Source organism: Mytilus californianus, unplaced genomic scaffold, assembly GCF_021869535.1.
Source record: "Mytilus californianus isolate M0D057914Y unplaced genomic scaffold, xbMytCali1.0.p SCAF_13, whole genome shotgun sequence".
Taxonomy (NCBI): Eukaryota; Metazoa; Mollusca; class Bivalvia; order Mytilida; family Mytilidae; genus Mytilus; species Mytilus californianus.
The window spans coordinates 8,490,001-8,513,008 of record NW_026262615.1 but is presented as its reverse complement, the minus strand read 5'-3'; the positions used below and the strand labels follow the sequence as shown (position 1 = coordinate 8,513,008).

Here is a 23,008-nt window from a genome sequence, read left to right as displayed (position 1 = left end):
GAAATCACCAATTCACCAACATTCCAACTGACTCCATTTTCAGAAAACGACATCTGTAACAAACATAAACTTTTAGCTACCGCTTTACAAGCAGAACCAAATACAATGAAAGTCCCAACTATGTATTGGCTTCCGAAGCTACACAAAACACCTTACAAATATAGATTCATTTCGTCTTCAAGCCATTGTTCCACTACTAAATTGTCTATTCTTCTTACCAGTACACTTGGTACAATCAAAAACCTGATAATAAATTGTTCAAATAAGGCATTCGAAAATAGTGGAATTAATTACTTTTGGAGTGTCAAGAACTCGTTGGAAGTACTTGATAAATTGCATGCATATATTGGTGATTTTGAATCTGTTCAAAGTTTTGATTTTTCTACCCTATATACCACATTGCCTCATATTCTCATTAAGAAAAAATTCACACACCTAATTAAATGGGCATTTAAAAAGTCAGAATGTGAATATATATGTTCAAACTCTTTTAGGTCATTTTTTAGTAGCAATAAACAAAAAAACTATGTCAATTGGACATGCTTTGATACTATATATGCCCTTGAATTTTTACTAGATAACATTTTTGTTCGCTTTGGAGATTCCGTTTATCGTCAGGTTATCGGAATTCCAATGGGGACTAACTGTGCACCACTTATTGCGGACCTTTTTTTGTATTGCTATGAGTTACAATTTATGACAAAAATCAGCAAAGACCCATCGAAACAACATCTGATACACAAATTTAATAATACTTTTAGATATTTGGATGATATTTTGGCTCTCAATAATGACGACTTCAGTATGTATACTAAAGAAATTTATCCTGTTGAACTTACTTTAAATAAAGCTAATACTAACAATGACCACTGCCCTTTCCTCGATCTTGATATCTATATCATTAACGGAAAGCTTAATACTAAAATATATGATAAAAGAGATGATTTTTCATTTCCTATCGTTAATTATCCATTTTTAGATGGTGACGTTCCCTTGTCACAATCTTACGGTGTTTATATATCTCAACTTGTACGATTCGCTCGTGTATGTAACAATGTTTTAGATTTTAACGAGAGAAATTTATGTATTACTGAAAAATTATTACACCAGGGTTTTCGATATCACAAACTAGTCAAAACATTTACTAAATTTTATCATCGGTATAAGGACATCATTCGTAAATATAGCTCAACATGCAGACTTCTTATACGTTCAGGTATTTCACATCCAATTTTTTATGGAAATATTCTTTATAAAGCACAAAAATGTCAGTATTCACCTCTGAAGCTAACAAAACCTTTAAATAGACTTATTAAGAAGGGATATAGTTACGATACTGTTGTCATTAAAGATTGCATATTTTGGCGTTAATATTGATTCACTTATAGGTTCTTTGCATTGGCACTAAACACATTTATTTAAAAACCAGTTGTTGGCATGACACGGGTTATGTTCTTCTCATATATGTTATGATGGTTTGATACTAAACCCCTTACGGGAAGGATTGTGCCTGATATTCATATGATGAAGACATAATCTTTCAATCAGTTTAATTGAAGTCTGGAGCTGGCATGTCAGTTAACTGCTAGTAGTCTGTTGTTATTTATGTATTATTGTCATTTTGTTAATTTTCTTTGGTTACATCTTCTGACATCAGACTCGGACTTCTCTTGAACTGAATTTTAATGTGCGTATTGTTATGCGTTTACTTTTCTACATTGGCTAGAGGTATAGGGGGAGGGTTGAGATCTCATAAACATGTTTAACCCCGCCGCATTTTTGCGCCTGTCCCAAGTCAGGAGCCTCTAGCCTTTGTTAGTCTTGTATTATTTTTAATTTTAGTTTCTGGTGTACAATTTGGAGTTTAGTATGGCGTTCATTATCACTGAACTAGTATATATATTTGTTTAGGGGCCAGCTGAAGGACGCCTCCGGGTGCGGGAATTTCTCGCTGCATTGAAGACCTGTTGGTGACCTTCTGCTGTTGTCTGTTCTATGGTCGGATTGTTGTCTCTTTGACACATTCCCCATTTCCATTCTCAATTTTAGTTACGATTATCATATCAAATAAATTTCTTGAAGTTTCAATTATCTTCCTTAAATTTTTTATGGCTATTATTATGGTAACGATGCCATATATGCCACGTTGCCTCATAAGCTCATTAAGAACAAATTCACAAACCTAATTAAATGGGCATTTAAAAAGTCAGAATGCGAATATATATGTTCAAACTCTTTTATGTCATTTTGAGCAACAGCAAAAAAAAAAAGAACTATGTCAATTGGACCTGCTTTGATACGATAACTGCACTTGATTTTTACAAGATAACATTTTTGTTCGCTATGTAGATTCTGTGTATCGTCAACTTATCGGAATTACAATGTGGACTAATTGTGCACCACTTATTGCGGACCTGTTTCTGTATTGTTATGAGTTACAATGTATGACTAAAAGCAGCATAAATCTACCGAAACAACATCTGATACAAATATTAAATAACTCTTTTAGATATTTGGATGATATATTGGCTCTCAATAATGACGACTTCAGTATGTACACTAAAGAGATTTATCCTGCTGAACTGACTTTAAATAAAGCTAATACTAGCAATGAACACTGCCCTTTCCTGATCTTGATATATATAGCTTTAACGGGAAGCTTAATACCAAAATTTACGATAAAAGAGATGATTTTTCATTTCCTATTGTTAATTATCCATTTTAGATGGTGACGTTACCTTGTCGCCATCTTATGGTGTTTATATATCTCAACTTGTTCGATTCGCTCGTGTATGTAACAACGTATTTTATTTTAACGAAAGAAACCTCTGTATTACTGAAAAGTACGATACTGTTGTCAGGTCATTTAAGATTGCATATGTTGCAATTGATATTGATTCACTCATAGGGTGTTTGCATCGGAAATAAACACATTTATTCTAAAACCAGTTATTGGCATGATACGGGTTATGTTCTTCTCATATATTTTATGATGGTATGATACTAAACCCATAACGGAAGGGATTGTGCTTGATTTTCATATGATGAAGACATAATCTTTCAATCAGTTTAATTGATGTCTGGAGCTGGCATGTCAGTAACTGCTAGTAGTCCTTTGTTAATTTATGTATCATTTATCATTTTGCTTAGTGTCTTCTGTTGCCTATTCTGACATTGGACTCGGACTTCTTTTAAACTGAGTTTTACTGTGCGTATTGCTGTGTGTTTGTTGATTCTATATTGGCTAGAGGTATAGGGAGAGGGTTGAGATCTCAAAGAAAATATTTGTCCAATGTCAGGAGCCTTTGGCCTTTGTTAGTCTTGTTTGTTTTTAAATTTTAGTTCATTTATATGTTTCGGAGTTTAGTGTGACGTCCATTTTCAATGCACTAGTACACATTTTTGTTTAGGGGCCAGGTGAAGCCCGCCTCCTGGTGCGGGATTTTCTCGCTGTGTTGAAGACTCAGTGGTGGCCTTGGGCTGTTTTTTGCTCTTTGGTCGGGTTGTTGTCTCTTTGACACATTCCCAATATTGTTTCTCAATTTTATGATATCAAAAACACACACACACACAACAAAACCGAACAGATCAACCTGGCGGCTGAGTAATTCTTGAAAACAACACGTTTACACGGAGAAATTAGCAGAAAAATGTTTCCACTATTTCTATCTTCGCCATGTTGGGATCTTGGTAATTGCAGTTTCCACGATCAGTTTAACATCAGTGAATTTATCCAATATGAAATGGGAATGTCCATTCCTTGATATGCTACAATCAACAACATTTGACCATTGATAATTTACACTTTAAGCAATTTGGATTTCTATTACTTGATATGCAACAATCGTCAACACTTAATATAGAATAATTTACCCATTATGCTATGTGGACGTCCGTTATTTAATATGCAACTATCTGCAACATTTTATCATTTATAATTTACCCATTGTGTTATGCGGACGTCCATTTTTTTATATGCTACAATCTACAACAAGTTCCAATTTATAGCCTACCCATTATGTGATGATGACGTTCACTATTTGATTTGCTACAATCTACAGCATTTTACCATTGATAAATAACCGATTATGTTTTGTGGGCATCCATTACTTGATATACAACAATGTAAAACACTTACTCTTTGATAGTTTACACATTATGTTATTTGCACGTCATTCATTTATATGCAACAATCGCCAACACTATACAATTGATAATTTACTCATTATTCTATGTGGACGTCCATTACTTGAAATGCAACAATCGTCACGTTGTACCATCGATTATTTACCCATTATGCTAGGTAGACGTCCGTTATTTGATATGCAACAATCTACAACATTTTATCATTTATAATGTACCCATTGTGCTATGTGGACGTCCATTATTTGATATGCTAAAATCTACAAAAAAGTTCCAATTTATAATCTACACATTATATGGTGTAGACGTCAATTATTTATATGCTACAACATCTAACATTTTACCATTAATAATTAACCCACTTTGTGGGCATCCACTACTTAATTGCAACAATTGTTACGACCAGAAATCACCTTTAAATTATAACCAGCAAAAGACACAAATCAGTTATAAAAACTAACAATATTTATTATACACAAGTTTAAAAGAAATATTATACAAATTGAAATATCTACTTAACTGTTAAAATATATGTCCGATACTTTTGTCTTTTCTTTATCCGGAATTCTTCTCTTCACTGTTGCAGGAATCCAAACATAATATTATGTCCAATAAGTAACAATCTAATATGATGTAGTTAACGTAAATAAAAATGTCAATCCAACATGTGAGAACACAAGAATGTTACTTTTTTTTATAAATTCACTGTTTGCTAAAGTATGAATTATTCTAAATACTAAAGATTTTCTTATCCCAGACATATAACCTTAGCCGTATTTGGCACAACTTTTTTGAACTTTTGGTCCTCAATGCTCTTCAACTTTGTACTTATTTTGGCTTTCGAACTTTTTTTTATCTGAGCGTCACTGTTAGTCTTGTGTGGACGAAACGCGCGTCTTGCGTATTAAATTTTAAACCTGGTACCTTTTGTTAGCTATTATTCGTATGTTTCTCTGTCCTATATGTTCTCCCATTTATTTGTATTGTAGTCCTATTATGTAATGTTGTCATTTTAATGTTATATTTAACATTGCCATAAAATTGGGAGGTTTGGCAAGCCACAAAACCAGGTTCAACCCACCATTTTTTTCTTAAAATGTCCTGTACCAAGTCAGGAAAATGGCCATTGTTATATTATAGTTCGTTTCTGTGTGTGTTACATTTTAATGTTGTGTTTCTGTTGTGTGGTAGTTCTTCTCTTATATTTGATGTTTCTTTCAGTTTTAGTTTGTAACCCGGATTTGTTTTTTTTCTCAATCGATTTATGAATTTCGAACAGCGGTATACTACTGTTGCCTTTATTTAATGTCTAATCTGAAAGTCTAACTTTAGTGTCTGTATATATATAGTTGACACGGAAATCTCTAGAACACTGTAGAAGGGAAACTCCTAGAAAACAATTTTTGACATTTTTCACTACCAACTAAGTAACGGATTGATTAATAAATCAAAAACGAAGTCGGCGACCCAATGATATATATCATTAAAATGGAAATTTATTGATCAACAACATATAGTTTTTTAAGAAAAATTCTATGAACTTGAAATTGGGGATTTTAGGATTTAAAGACAAATCTAGGAACATTTTTTGCCTTATTTCATGTACTTCCTATACAAATGTTTACCTACTCCGAAAGAATCCAATCAGTTATACTTCAGACAATAAATAAGAGATAAATGCTTTATATTTTCGATTTTCAATTATAGATCATAAATAAAATTGAAAATGAAAATGGGGAATGTGTAGAAGAGACAACAAACCGACCAAAGAGCAGAAAACAGCCCAAGGCCACCAATGGGTCTTCAACACGGCGAGAAAATCCCGCACCCGGAGGCGGGATTCACCTGGCTCCTAAACAAAAAGATGTACTAGTTCAGTGAAAATGGACGTCACACTAAACTCCGAAACATATAAATGAACTAAAATTTAAAAACAAACAAGACTAACAAAAGCCCGAGGCTTCTGACATGGGACAGACGCAAAGATGCGGCGGGGTTAAATATTTTCTTTGAGATCTCAACCCTCTCCTTATACCTCTAGCCAATACAGAATAAACAAACACACAGCAATACGCACAGTAAAACTCAGTTTAAAAGAAGTTCGAGTCCAATGTCAGAATAGGCAACAGATGAAACTAAGCAAAATGATAAATGATACATAAATTAACAAAGGACTACTAGCAGTTACTGACATGCCAGCTCCAGACATCAATTAAACTGATTGAACGATTATGTCTTCATCATATGAAAATCAAGAACAATCCCTCCCGTTATGGGTTTAGTATCATACATATCATAAAATATATGAGAAGAACATAACCCGTATCATGCCAACAACTGGTTTAGAATAAATGTGTTTATTTCCGATGCAAAGACCCTATTAGTGAATCAATATTAATTCCAAAATATGCCATCTTTATGACCTGACAACAGTATCGTAACTATATTCCTTCTGAATAAGTCTGTTTGAAGGTTTGGTTAGACTTTTAGGCGAATGACGACATTTTTGTTCTTTGTATAGAATATTTCCATAAAAGATTGGATGTGAAATACCTGAATAGGTAAGATGTCTGCATGTTGATTTATATTTACGAATGATGTCCTTGTGCCGATGATAAAATTTAGTAAACGTTTTGACTAGTTTGTGATATCGAAAACACTGGTGTAATAATTTTTCAGAAGTACAGAGATTTCTTTCGTTAAAATCAAATACATTGTTACATACACGAGCGAATCGAACAAGTTGAGATATATAAACACCATAAGATGGTGACAAGGTAACGTCACCATCTAAAATGGATAATTAACAATAGGAAATCAAAAATCATCCCTTTTATCGTACATTTTGGTATTAAGCTTCCCGTTAAAGATATAGATCTCAAGATCCAGGAAAGGGCAGCGTTCATTGTTAGTAGTAGCTTTATTTAAGTTCAGTTCAGCAGGATAAATCTCTTTAGTGTACATACTGAAGTCGTCATTATTGAAAGCCAATATATCATCCAAATATCTAAAAAGTGTTATTAAATTATTGTATCAGATGTTGTTTCGATGGGTCTTTGCTGATTTTAGTCATAGATTGTAACTCATAACAATACAGAAACAGGTCCGCAATAAGTGGTGCACATTTAGTCCACATTGGAATTCCGATAACTTGACGATATACGGAATCTCTATAGCGAACAAAAAATGTTATCTAGTAAAAATTCAAGTGCAGTTATTGTATCAAAGCAGGTCCAATTGACATAGTTCTTTTCTTTGTTGTTACTAAAAAATGACCTAAAAGAGTTTGAACATATATATTCGTATTCTGACTTTTTAAATGCCCATTTAATTAGGTGTGTATTTTTTTCTTTATGAGATTATGGGGCAAAGTGGTATATAGGGTAGAAAATTCAAAACTTTGAACAGATTCGAAATCACCAATATAAGCATGCAATTTATCAAGTACTTCCAACGAATTTTTGACACTCCAAAAATAATAAATTCCGCTATTTTCAAAGGCCTTATTTGAACAATTTATTACCAGATGTTTTATTGTATCAAGTGTACTAGTAAGTAGAAAAGACAGTTTAGTAGTGGAACAATGGCTTGAAGACGAAGTAAATCTATATTTGTAAGGTGTTTTGTGCAGCTTTGGAAGCCAGTACATAGTTGGAACTTTCAATGTATTTGGGTCTGCTTGTAAATGGGTAGCAGAAAGTTTATCTTTGTTACAGATGTCATTTTCCGAAAATGGAGTCAGATGGAATGTTGGTGAATTTGTGATTCCCCTTTGCAGAACCTCATTGTAAAATTAACGTCAAACAATAATGATATTATTGGCAGCCTTATCAGCCGGGAAAAAAACAAATTCCTAGATGAGTTCTTTTAGCTTATGTTTGATACGAGAAATAGGGCTATTTTGGTTGTTGATAGGAGTAAAATGTTCTTTAAAATGTTTAATACGAATATCAACTATGTTCATTGCTGAATTAATAAAAGAATCTATTTTTGTCAGCTTTTTCTCGTTTTATCCATTTCGTGTGGTAATTATAAAGTGAGTCGTGGATGATGGTACGACACTCATTCCAATTAATAATTGACGGGGGGAGGGGGGCGATATTTGGGTCCTTTACTGAGGAATGATTTCAACTCTCGATGTTCAGGTCTCCTGTTATAACAAGGGAACTGGGTCCATAAATGTATTCGGAATTACTGCAATTTTATGACGAAGGTGTATTGTCACTGATATTAACATCTTTACACACTTCGCTATAATTAAACAAATATTTCCGGGTAGAATTTTGGTAAACATTACAAATAAGAGGGAGCTCAGTATTATCAAAATAGCCAAATATCATAGAGCTAAAGTTGTATGCAAAATTTTACCAAAATCTGTGACATGGCCCATTTACTGTTCCTTGATTAGTTAATTAATTGACATTTACTTATTTCTCACAAGTAAACATGACGTATGTCCAGTTCAGATGTTTTATCAATATTGTCAACATCGCGATGGCTACTGCATCGTGTCATTATTGTGTTTACATTGTCTCGTATATATACCTTTGCATATTAGACATTGACGATAGCGAGTTGATAAAAGCGAGTCAACATCGTGTTTATATTGTGTACCAAGTATACCTTTCTGTTTACATCGATTACATCCTAGACATCCCGATGTTGACAATATAGTGTCAACATCGTGTTTATAGAAATCAAAGAAACAGCAGACACGGCTTCCTCTGCCTCATTTTTACACTTATACCTTGAATTTGACATAAGCGGGCATCTAAGTACCAGAATCTATGACAAACGAGACGATTTTAATTTTAAAATTATCAATTTCCCCCACCTTACTTGCAATATACCAACTTCACCTGCATATGAGATATACATTTCCCAACTCATTCGGTATTCAAGAGCTTGCAACTGCTACTCAGACTTTATAAAACGGCACCAGTGTCTTAGCAAAACGTTGACGAACCAGGGTTATGTGAAAGAACGTCTCGTCCTTTTTCTAAAAAAGTTCATCGGAAGATACCAAGACCTTATTGATAAATATTCCGTATAAACTTCACAAATAATACACGATGTCTTGAAGTATAAATTCTAGGTACTGACGTTGTTTATCATCTTAATTACGTGTTATAGTGTTCTTTTATTTGTCTTTGTAAATTTTTACTTTTGCTGTTTGGTAATATCCATTTGACGTGGCTCGGTACTTATACAACCCGTCATTGTGTTATTGTGCTTTGGTAAATTTTTGTATTCTTGTCTTTTGTTTTGGCTCATGTGCTTTGTCTATATGCTTTTTTTTTCTTTGTTGACACATTTGTTTGTTTTTATAGTTATTATGATTATCTCACAATTTTGACTGCTGTACCCCTATTTTTGACATTTTTACCTATTAAGTCTGTTTGTTTTGTTCACACATTGTTGTCAATATAATGGAATTTTATGCGACTGTCATACAAGAGAGAGGTTTAGCTAGCTATAAAACTAGGTTCAATCCACCATTTTCTATATCATAAAATGCCTTATCAAGTCAGGAATATGACAGTTGTTATCCATTCATTTGATGTGTTTGAGCTTTTGATTTTGCTCTTTGATTAGGGAATTTCCGTTTTGAATTTTCTTCGGAGTTCGATATTTTTGTTATTTTACTTTTCTGTATACCAAGATTTTGTGTTTACATCGTTCACATGGTCAATATCGTGATGTTGACAATATCGTGTTAATATCGTGTTTATAATATTAATCGAGTCCTTAGTTTTGATTTTACATCGTTACATCGTCAACATCGCAAATAGAAATATCGTGTCGACATTGTTAATTTTGTATACAAAGTCTTTACTTTTGTGTTCACATCGTTTACTTTGTAAACTACGCTTTGTTGAATAATATCGTTTCGACATCTTATTTACAGTGTATACCGAGATTATATCTGTGTGTTAATCGACGAGGAAAGTCGCCTTTAATTGGCAATAACTCTTATAATGTGGCCTTTGTTAGTCTTGTATATATTTATTTTTATTTTGGTTCATTTACATGTTTTGGACTTTAGTGTGGCGTCCATTTTGCTGAACTAGTATACATTATTGTAATAGGGCCAGGTGAAGCCAGCCTCCAGGTGCGGGATTTTCTCGCTGCGTAGAAGACCCATTGGTGGCCTTGGGCTGTTTTCTGCTCTTTGGTCGGATTGTTGTCTCTTTGACATATTCCCCGTTTCCCTTCTCAATTCTATGTAATTTATTGAAAGTCAAAATACAACTGTGTTAACATTAATCAATTTATTAAAGCATTCTGGAATTTAACAATATGAATCACATTGGCTGTTAATCCAACAAAATTATAAAACAAAAACAACAACAACAATAAAAGCTTAATATTTCAATATTGAAGCAAACAATGAACATTTTGATATTTTAATCAGTGATGCATATTTGGCACAGAGGGGTAATTGCTGAGAAAGTACAATGTGTTCTTACAATTCTACAATGTCTTCTTACAATTCATCCTTTAAATGTGCAGAAACACACACATTTCTTGTTTTGTTTTACTTTTTTTCATCTAGACACAGAAAACCCATTTTTAAAATCTTTAATATTCTTGATACAACTCGAAAGTAATTTTTCTTCGACTCAAATATAAACTGTGGATTTCATTTTCGTCTTTTTCAGTTTTGAAATCAAATAAAGTCCTCGTTAACACCATGGGTAAAATAGAATTCAAAACAATTGTAGATAACGTTTGCTTGAAAAGTGCCTTACATTTTCTTTTTTTCTCATCTCAGTTTCTTTTACTTTCCACCAGACCTATATTTGAGAATAAAAATGACATCATTCCCATTATTTTACTAAAGTCTTCCCAGCAACGTAAAAAAAAACCGAACAAAGAAGTAACAGACGGGTCACGTGGATCAATTTGAGGATTCCAGTTTTGCGCATGCGTAGTCTTTTGACTGATGTTATTAACACTGAGCTTTTTCGTATTCAGAGAGTTGCCTCAGTATCTTGCTTGAATGGGGTACCAGATTTCTTTGCTTTTAAATTAAACAAGTCTTCTGCTAATTCGGGGTTTTCAGCATACCTCTTTTCAAATTCTGGAAAAGAAAAAGAAAATGTTTGATCACGTGACAATAATGAATTTAAATGCAATGACATGTTTTACGAACATGCCCCGCCAATGGTGTCAGGCATATCTTTAGGCAGGATAATTAACCAGACAGCCCCGCCAATGGTGTCAGACATATCTTTAGGCAGAATGATTTACAAAAAAAAATGTAACCAGTAATGCTAATCTGAGTAAATTACTCAATGCAACAACAAAATTGGGCAAAACGAAACGTTAAAATTGCATAATATAAAGTGGCAACACGTTTCGTGACTGAATTGAAGAAAGTACTTCATCTAACTGTTTAACAATGATAGTTTTAAATCATTTATCAATATTATATATAATATTCACCTGACCATAAAATTCTAAATATATATGTCAAAATTTATGGTAATAAGGGTTGAAGATTACAGTCGAGATTTTCTCAAATTAAATATGCATACATTCGATGAATAATTTTCATCAATTTGGAAAAATTAGTGAACTGAGACCCCCCCCCCCCCCCCCCCCCCCCCTCCCTTAACAAGATGCTAATTTTAATGATGATTAATAAGGATTAAACTAAGGTGGGAAATATATCTTATGGGCATCCTATAATATGAGGCTATATGAGGGTCTGGGTGGGGTCCTTCAATTCTATATTCTTTAAATCATTAAGTCATTTTCTCTATTCTTTATAAATCTTGCAAATTAATCACTATTCTTTATAAATCTTGCCCATTATTCTCTATTCTTTATTTTTGGGGCCTGTTTTTCTCTATTCTTAATATTTTTGGCCTTTATTCTGCACTTTTTGCCCATTATTCTCTATTCTGTAAACCCATCCATACCCTTCTATATTTTGATTTTTAACTCACATTAATAGAAGCACTACACGAAAGACTAGATTTCATTTCTACAATTTCTGTATTCTTCTTTTAAGTTTAATGTTAATTTCTTCTATTCTTTTTTTTTGCTTCTGTTCGATTTTTTCTATTCTTTTATATAAAAGCATCCAAGACCTCTTTTTTTTTTTGGGGGGGGGGGGGGGGGGGCTTTTGCTAGCCCTATTTTCTATTTTCTATTTTCTCTAGCCCCAACTAGAGTCTCCTACACTGGTTGTTGGGCCCGGGTGATTGTGTTTTCATTGTTTGATTTCAATCCTTTGCTAGCACTATTTTCTCTTTTCTGTAAACCCTATCTAGACCCTCCTACACTGGTGTTTTGGCCCGGGTGGTTGTTTTTTATCATCATTTAATTTCAATCCTTTGCTAACCCTTTTTTCTCTTTTCTCTAACCATCCCATTTAGACCCACTTACACTAGTTGTTGGGCCCGGGTGGTTGTCTTACCTGCTATTTCCCAGTCCTCCCAGTGGCCATCTTCCTCTTCATCATCACTATGGGGATTCTGAGATCGTTGTTTCTTTAGATCTTCTATGGTGTCATGGCAACGTTTTAATTGTGACAGGAGAACTTTGTCTTGGGCTCGGAGTCCAACCTGAAAAGAATGAAATGAAATGATTAAAATGACGTTGGTAATTTGACTAAGGCTCGGAATCCAACCTACAAAGAATAGAATAAAATGATTAAAATGACATTGGTAATTTGACTAAGGCTCGGAATCCAACCTACAAAGAATAGAATAAAATGATTAAAGTGACATTGGTAATTTGACTTAGTTTCGGAGTCCAACCTACAAAGAATAGAATAAAATGATTAAAGAGACATTGGTATTTTGACTTAGGTTCGGAATCCAACCTACAAAGTGTGAAATAAAATGTTTATATGAGAATATCTGTGTCACAGATGACCACTAATATGTTTCATGTAATTGTCGTTACCACAACCCTGTTCTATTTTCCTCGATTGTGACATCATCGAATGAAACGTTTCATCGGATTTGTACTTGCATGAGCAACACGACGGTGCCATCTTCGGAGCAGCAACTGCTTATCCTTCCGGAGCACCTGAGTTCACCTACGGTTTTTGATTAGGTTCGTATTTCTCAATCTTTATTTTTCTATGTAGTGTTTTGTGGACTTGTTTTTTTGTGGTTTTCATTTTTTGCCATAGCGTTGTCCGGTTTTCGATTCGTGAGTTTTGAATGCCTCTTGTAATCGTCCGCCTGTTTTAAAGTATTCCACATTTTCTTATTTTTCTCTATTAGTGATACTCAAGTGAATTTAGTCTTTTCCCATAAGCCCATGTAGTGAGAAACCCCACAAGAAAAATTTCAAAAATACGTTGAAAATTGAAATAAATATTTTATTCATTTAGTGCGTCCAAAGCGTGTTTTGAAATTAACCTTCAGTAGGAACGCTAAAACCGAAAAAAAGAAATAGAACACAAAGGATACTGAAATACGTGAGGATCAATATAAGCAATAAGGGACCTTAATCAAAATCTAAAATATGGATTTTAAAAAACTTTTATTTTTTCGAAGGTACTGTATGTTCAGTTATTATTATGAAAAAGAAAAAGAAATTGCATTGCGAATTCAAAAGGTGGGCACATGGGACTATCTAAACCATCCAAAAAGGTAGGCACATGGGACCATCTTGACTAATTCAAAAGGTAGGCACACTAGGACCGTCTAGACGAATCCAAAAAGTAGGCACGTAGAGCCATCTCAACCAATCCAAAATATGGGCACATGGGACCATCTCGACCAATCTAAAAAGTGGGCAAATGGGACCATCTCGTTCAATCCAAAAGGTGGGCACATGGGACTATTTCGACCAATCCAAAAGGTTGGCACATAGGACCATATCGAAGTTTTGACATGTGCAGCTATGGTCGGTGTCAAATGATAAAGGAAGTTTCCAATGCACCTAGGTTTATTTTGTTTTACTTAAGAATCAAATTGCAGTTATGATTTACAATCAAACATAATATGTTTCGTACTTTTTGGGATTGGACAAAGCGAATTAATAGACTTTTGAATATCGTCCAACATCAATAAATAAACGTAGATGTAGTATGGTTAACCAATCAAAGATACGACTAAAAGACTACATGTCACTGAAGATCCTTCAACAATAAGCAAAACTTGCATCGTACAGTAACAGACACCGAAACACTCAGGAATTTACAAATTTATATTTAATGCTGGGAGCTTTTAATTCGGCTTTGTTGATTAAAATTTGTTCCATCAACTGAAATACTAATTATTTTCATTTTTCGATATAATATGAAGATTTAATTTTGCAGTTTTCAATACATTTTCGTCTTGCATGTTTCTTTTGATCACCTAAGATCCTTCAGGTAACTATAATAACATATCAAAAGAATACCCTTCAATTACCCCATAATCAAGATTACCCACAATGCATTCCGTGTGCATTTGAAGATTCATCATGAGATGTAATCGGCTTTGTTCTGTCAGCACCGATTACGTTCAAATCAAGATATAATTGTCATTGATAATGAAGTATGTATGTATACTTGGGGGTTACAAAAAGGAGATGGACTTGTGCAAAAGAAAAATGTCTTCTTTGTATTTTACTAGTTTGGTTACATTTGTTTTCACTTGTTCCGTTGATTGATAGCGTTTGATTTTGTCAGTTTTTGTAGACTTAAATTTTTTGAATTCGCCTTGTAGTTCGGTACTTTTATTATTTGAGTGCTGAACTATACTAAAAATTGCAGCTTCAGAAAGATAACTGATATCAGTGATTAAGATTATAACACAGTGTTGACTGCTGTACCCCTATTTTGATATATTTACCTATTATGTCTGTTTGCTTTGCTCGCACATTGTTGTCAATATAATGGAATTCTATGCGACTGTCATACAAGTGAGAGGTTTAGATAGCTATAAAACTAGGTTAAATCCACTATTTTCTACATAAGGAAATGCCTGTTCCAAGTCAGGAATATGACAGTTGTTTTCCATTCGTTTGATGTGTTTGAGCTTTTGATTTTGCCATTTGATAAGGGACTTTCCGATTTGATTTTTCCTTGGAGTTCGGTATTTTTTGTTATTTTACTTTTTGTAATATATGTTGTAATAAAACCAACCTGATTAAGAAGTAAACCAAGGGGAAGGTAGGGGATATAACTCTTAAAAGTCCTTTGTACGTTTTTATCAAGCACTTTTAATAAGTTTATTATAAGCTTCAATTAACACAGATTATTTAATTTTTGCTCCGCCCCCACCCCCAAACCACCACCACCACCCCCTTTTCCCCAAAAACGAAATAGTTTCCTTTAAACTATACCTTGGGTTAAGGAATCTTTTTGTTTCTGTAACAGGACAGAAGTTATTTTGAATTGTCCCCGTCATGGGTATTTCATTTTTTGTTTCATTTAATTAACCAAAATTTCAACACTTCATTTTGCAAAATAGTTTCATTTAAGTGTAATAAATGGCATTTCTTTATGTTATATTGACTTATTGTAATCACATCCCAGCAACACCTTTCTGTACCTTTATCAGCAGACAAAAACAATAAATCAAAAGCTCGCGTGCCTTCTGTTAACTTTATCTTTTGGCACAAGTAATTTTCTACTTAAAGATAATAATCACTGTCATGCCTGTTTGATTCTTTTCTTAAGTAATCATCACCTTACAACCAGTATGTATAAAGTTTTAAACTTACAACCGGTCTGTACAAAGATTTAGAATTATATTATAATAAGATAATCGACTTAAAAACAATAACTACAACGTAAGATCCCCGATTTAAAACCAGTATGTACAAAGTGAGATCCTCGATTTGAAACCACTATGTACACAGCAAGATCCCCGATGTAAAACCACTATGTACAAAATGAGATCCCCGATTTAAAACCGCTATGTACAAAGTAGGATCCACGATTTAAAACCAGTATGTACAAAGTGAGATCCCCGATTTTAAACCACTATGTACAAAGTAAGATCCCCGATTTACAACCACCATGTACAAAGAAAGATCCCCGATTTGCAATCACTATATACAAAGTAAGATCCCCGATTTAAACCACTATGTACAAAGAAAGATCCCCGATTTACAATCACTATGTACAAAGTAAGATCCAAGATTTAAAACACGATGTACAAAGAAAGATCCCCGATTTACAACTAGTCTATACAAAGTAAGATCACCGATTTACAATCAGTCTATTAAAAGTTTTAAGCAAAAGTTATCCTTATGGGAAAGTAGCGAGCACGGGTTCACGTTAAGAGTATCTTATCTATAATCTTATATTCTATGCTCCATAATTAAAACAGTAGAATATTGGAACGTTTATACTGGTAGTATGTACTACATATAAATAATGGGAAGATCGAGATTGGAAGATAATATAAAATCAGGAGATGTGGTATGATTGTCAATGAGACAACTATCCACCAGAGTTCAAATTACGTGGGAAATGTGAGAAACGCATGACCTTGTGCAATGCCGAAATATAAGTAAACAGTATCGACCGGATCATGAACACTCATAACTGCACATATATAGCAATATATATTTAGTTAATGTTTTTATTTTTCAAAAACAAAACAATGTAAGTAAGGAATATTGGGTGTACGTCAATGAGATCAATGAGTTATCGGTACGTCAATGAGTTATCGGTTATCGGTATATGGCAGTGAACATGGTGAGTTATCGGTATATGTAAATGAGTTATCGGTATATGGCAATGAGATATATGAGGTATACGTCAATGAGTTGTCATTTTTATCAATGAGTTATGGGGTACATATCAAGGATATACGGGGTATATGTCATTGTGATATGGGGTACATGTCAGCGAATTATAACGTACATGTCAATGAGAAATCGGGTATACTATGGAGTATATGTCAATGAGATTTATGGTGTACGTTAATGAGATATGAGTATACGTCAATGAACTATGGAGTATATGTCAATAAGATTTAGGTTATACGTCAAAGAGATATGAGGTATACGTCAATGAACAATGGTGTATATATGTCAATACGATATAAGGTATAAAACCACTGTATAAAACTGGCAATGAACTATAGGGCGAATGTCAACTAGATATCGGGTAAACGTCAATGAGATATGAGGTATACGTCAAGGAGATATGGGGCATACGTCAATGAACAATGGTGTATATATGTCAATAAGATATAAGGTATACGACTGTCAACGTACTATGGGTGTATCAACGAGATATGGGGTAACGTCAATGGGATATGTGGTAAACATCAATGAGATATGGGGTGAACGTCAATGAATGAGATATGGGGTAAACGTCAATGGGATATGTGTTAAACATCAATGAGATATGGGGTGAACGTCAATGAATGAGATATGGGGTAAACGTCAATGAATGAGATATGGGGTAAACGTCAATGGGATATGTGTTAAACATCAATGAGACAACAAAGTTTTTATGTGTTGTGTACAAGTTATCATTTTGTACAAATTATAATTTTTATGTTAGATTTGTACAAATTAAAATTTAGTCACTTATAACTTGTACAACAGATATATGATAGAAAAGATAGCCTTTTACATATGGTTAACAGTAATACATTTAAATTGATTTGAGGAAAACATTTTTGCATTCAACTCTTTTTGACCACTTTTGAACTGTTCATTATTTTGGGATCAATTGTTTTAATGAGTTGTCAAAGATATATATCCCCGGTGTTTTTGAACATGGCCAGCATTGTTGATCCGACAGCAGGATAAATTTGTCCAAGATATTCTGAACCTAGAAGAGAATAATACAAATCACGAAAGCACAATCATGTGTTCGCCAAGGATTTTTGATACCGCGTTTGAACAGCTGTACGAATTTTAACAGGATATTTGTCTAAAAATAAAATTGAAGCTGTTAAAGACACACGTTTATTCGCAGCAACGGTTCATGAGCTTCAACTTTCGCTATGTGAAGCAGTTAAAAAGCTATTAAAACTGTTTGTCAGGGGTTTCTTTCATGTAAATGTAAAGGGGGTGCAGCACTTTTTAATGTTAAAACAAGGAATTTTTTGAATCTGGAATAATTTTGAATTCTGGAAAATTGATAAGAAATGTATGATAAAAACTAACCCCATTAATGATGGTTAGCCATGTATGCAAGGCTAAGGGGGTTAGTTAGTTCATACTGAAATATTAGTGAAAATAACTTGAAACTTAACCATGCACTAAAGTTGGGTTAGTTTTCATTATTCATTTCTTATCAATTTTTCCAGAATTCAAAATTATTCCAGATTCAAATGATTCCTTGTTTAAATGTAAAAAAACAAAAGATATTGTGAAATTCCCGATCCCATAATTCAATTAACTCACATGCTCAAACAAATGAAACGGAACAATTTTGTATTTTGGTAATAAGGTTTACAGTGTGGTCATTAAATAGAAATGCTTTAGCGTATATCAATGCTTTTTTAACTAGATTCATATTATAAATTATTGTACAATTATAAGTGAATTTTAGTCACATTTTGTACAAATTGTAATTTGTGCAAGCGCTTTTTGGACAAATTACAATTTGTACAAAGTTAAAATACAAATTTTAATTTGTACAATTTTTTTGTCAAAATTATAATTTGTACAAAAATGATAACTTGTACACAACATATGCATCTCGCTTCAATGTAGTAGTCCTGAGTTAAAAACTGATTCTCAGGTTTTCTGTATACTGATACTGTACAATATCAGCTGGTAGCCAAAATATGAAGCTTTTTATCGAGTAGGCGGAATGAACCAGTTCCAATAGGATTCATATGGTGTCGAGTATCTGATATTTTACAATGACCAATATGATAAAAATCTGCTGATCGTTTTATCGGACTGTATTTGTGCGTTTTTCATGATAAAATCATTACTTTGTCTAGTTTCACCAGCAACACGAAGAAACCTTGCTAAGTTTTGTTAAAATTTATCGACGTTGGGTCAACACTATATTTGACCGCACATAACAGTGATGTTCAATTTTTAAAAACTGATAAAAATGATACAAGCCTGTGGCTCTTTTCACAAAATATCTTACACGACTAAAATTGATCGTAAGTTATACTGAAATGTTCATGACTTACGTGTATTTTCACTCGTAAGATTTTTTTGTGAAATGAGTCGCTGGGGCGGATCCAGGATTTTAGGTTAAGGGGGGGGGGGGGGGGGGGGGGGGGGGTCGCAAACTTAAATTTTCGCGAAAAATCTTTTGAGGTAAAATTATCGAAATATTCTTTATTAAGCTGAGGACGACCCATGCTTGACAAATTTTAGGGGGGGGGGCGCACGCCCGCAACGCCCCCGCCTGAATCCGCCCTTGCTGAAACAGAGGGAAAACCAATGAATATCAAAAGAGAGGCAAAGGATACCAAAGGGACATTCAAACACATAAGTCGAAAATAAACTGACAACGCCATGGCTAAAAAGGAAAAAGACAAACAGACAAACAACAGTACTCAAAAAGCATAAAATATGCCTTACCAGTTCTGACCGTAACCATTTCAACGCTTCTTCAATTCTTCCCTGCTTCTCTGTCCATGTCTCCTTTTCTTTATGCGGCATTGCAATTGGAACATGTCTAACTTGAGGTCCATTAGGGTCTCCTTTCAGGACATCTGGTAAATTACTTGAACTATTTGATTCTGATTTGGAAGGGTTATCTCCCTTATAGGAGTATTCTTGTTGTGACTTCCTTGGGCTAGAATATGGGTCATCTTGGATCACCGATGAAGCCCGAGAGGATCCAGACGAAAAACTTGATAATCTAGACATAAAACGATCTAAAGGTTCAGAACACAATGAATTTCGAGAACTATTCATACTTATACTCGGAAAATATCGTATACTAGTGTTAGAATCACTATCACTGCCGTCCGCACCATTAACGGGAACGGAATGCGGACGTTCGTGATCTTCGGGAGTTGTCGGACAATCAGAGTATATCTCGTGAGGCACTGAATGTCTCTCGTCCTTCATAAACTTCTTCTCTAATTTTTTAGATAAATCCGAATCATTTCGTTGTGAATATGTCCTTTCGCGTTGTTTGTTGTAAGTTTTGAATGGCGTAGTAGCAGACGAAGATGGCGAATATTTATATTTTGAAGGCGTAGAAGCAGACGAACTTGGTGAATATTTAGATTTTGACGGCGTTGAACAGCGGCTAGAATAGTTTGATTGAGAAGGCGTTGCTGTGGAATCTTTTCTCCTGTCATTCACTTCTTCAGATATAGTCTCGTTTGAACTCGAGGTTTCATACCCCGATGTCGTGGAATATGAAGATTCCGAACGTCTGAATCTATTTTTAGTAAATGAAAAGACGTCATCGGCAAATTCTGCATCCGCATCAACGGAAGTCCTTGCACTTGATGCAAATGAGGGGAAAGAAGAAAATAATTTTTCTGTCCGACTTCTTTGTTTCTTACGACTAAAAAAGTTTTCTATGTATTCATCGGCAGGTTGTGAAAATATGTTCATGTCTCTCCAATTAAATCCTTCCTCGTTGAAATCATCTAATAACCGAAAAGTATCTTTCAATGTGTCACTGTCAAATTTATCGAAATCCACCATTTTGAATGTTTGCCTGGTAAATAATTCAGATTTTTTTCACTAAATGTTTGGCTCACATCATTCAAATAGTTTTTTTTAATTCTCATACAACTTAATAACAATTTTCAAGTAAAAAAAAATGCCGTGAAGTCTTTTAAAATCTTATATCACTTTTTTTAGATCCATTTGTTCTAGCTACCGATATATTCCCATCTGAGCAGACGACACAATGTGTATTCACGCGCTGATCTGAAGAAGAAGAAGAGAAAGCGATTAAGTATTTTTGGTACATTTCCATAGAACAAATGTTAGTTCTGCTACATCGTAGAAAGCACATCACTGACGCAGAGTATTATAATCAGCTTGCATTCTTTTCTCTATGACGAGGCTAATGAAGATAATTGTTAAAGTCCACCTACTGGATTCTGACTGGAGTTACATTCCATAGAACTTTATAAATGAAGGAATGCTCAATAAATTTCTTGGCATAAAATTAATAATTTGACATTAAATCAATTATTGAAAACCTCTGTATTTCATAAGATTGATAAATAAATCACAATTATACAGATGTATTTATGAATTAAAGGTGTAGGGTATACGTCAAATAGACAGCAACTTAACGACAAAAATTACTTACAAACATTTTGAAAATAATATACAAATTACAACGGGTATCTGGGGGATCTTACAAATTGGATTCAAAGGGAAAGGGGGGTGTTCCGGGGTTGGAAACCGCCTTTTTTTCGTTTTTTTATTTATGTGAACGTTTCACCGTGTTCCTAGGGTTGGAGCCCCCTTTTTTTCAAAATGGCTGGATCCCCGCCTACAACGGTCTGTTCCTGTCGCCACTGGAAAAAATGATAAACTAAATAATAATTTGTATTACAAAATGGAATTGCGTTAGTTATAATAATAAATATACTTTTCGTATAGATATAGAAAGACATAAATCACAAACGAAGATAACAGATACCGTATAACGAACATCACACAAGTGTTTTAATTAGTATTGACTGCATGTTCTGTAATTATCTGGCAAACTTACTAATATTTAACCAGAACACAGGTTAATATCAGTACACAAACTCATCACTTCAAACTTTAGAATGGTTTGGCTCTATTAGTGCAAATTTCGTATACTGGTGCCTTAAAGTTAATATTAGAAAAACTTAAGTTATTTTTAATAAGGCCGGAAGAAAAATTCAGGCTGATTTCCTGCTACAGAATGACTTGATTGATTGAGTCTCTCATTACAAATACTTAGGTGTTCACTTTACTGCATCTGAAAGTTTTCATCTAGCTAAAACTAAACTATATAATAAGGCTCTTAAGGCCTATTATAAACTAAGAAAGGATTTTATAAATTTGTCTCAGGGAATAAAATCATGTGTACATATTTTTTATCATACCCTTAAACTCATTCTGTTATATAATTCAGAGGTATATATATGGGGAGGTTATAATGTTTCTTGTAATAAATTGCAATCCTCCTTATTTAATCTTGAAAATATTTATAAAAGTCTTCAGTGTGAGAAACTTCATCTCAAGTTCTCAAAATTGAAACTTGGTGTACACAAAAGAAGTGTAAATTTTGCTGTATTATCAGAACTGGGGCGTTTCCCCCTTCATTATGATATTGTAAAGTCAATAGTTAAATACTGGTATAGATTTGAAAATCTTCAGACTGAATTTAGTCTGTTGAAAGACGCTTATAAATGCAGTCAAGAGCTTAACAAATCTAACATAACTTCTTGGTTCTCATTTGTTAAGAAATTATTAGAAGTTTTTGAAATTAAACAAGAAGTAAAACATTTTGGACAATATAAATTTTTGAATGTATCTAACAAATTAATTCACACTAAATTTATAAACAATTGGTATGTTAGCCAAACAAATGCTCCTGATAGAAAATTGTTAAATTATTTGAAATTTAAACATAATTTTGGCTATGAAAATTATCTCTCTTTGATTAAGAACTTTTGATTTTAGAAGAGTTATTTGTAAATTACGTATATCTGCTCATAAGCTTCAAATAGAATTTGGCCGTTTTTCAAATATTCCACGAAATGAAAGAATTTGCAAAAAATGCTCCTCTGGCGGTATTGAAGATGAAATCCATTTTTTAACTTTATGTGAAAAATTTAACTCTGATAGAGATGCTCTCTTTGACTTTGTTTGCCATAAAATGCCAAACTTTACTTTACTGGACAATCAGCAAAAAATCATATATTTATTGAGCTGTGAAGACAATCAGGTACTTAATGCTGTTGGAAAATTTATTCAAGTCAATATGAGTTAGATGTATTTATTTCTCATAAAAATA

The 23,008-nt window shown here is 33.6% G+C and overlaps 1 protein-coding gene across 4 annotated transcripts in view; it reads right to left on the bottom strand.

Moving 5' to 3' along the window:
* Window positions 1–10,398: 10,398 nt before the first annotated feature.
* Window positions 10,399–23,008, bottom strand: part of LOC127723117 (uncharacterized) — a 30,973-nt gene continuing 18,363 nt past the window's right edge. For all 4 annotated transcript variants that reach the window (XM_052229605.1, XM_052229606.1, XM_052229603.1 and 1 more), the window contains 3 exons: window positions 19,618–20,931; window positions 12,572–12,719; window positions 10,399–11,227 (listed from right to left, as the gene is read on the bottom strand). In XM_052229605.1, the coding sequence (XP_052085565.1) occupies window positions 11,118–11,227; window positions 12,572–12,719; window positions 19,618–20,703 (1,344 nt within the window). In that variant the 5' untranslated portion in view covers window positions 20,704–20,931 and the 3' untranslated portion in view covers window positions 10,399–11,117. The remainder of the gene's footprint in view (window positions 11,228–12,571; window positions 12,720–19,617; window positions 20,932–23,008) is intronic.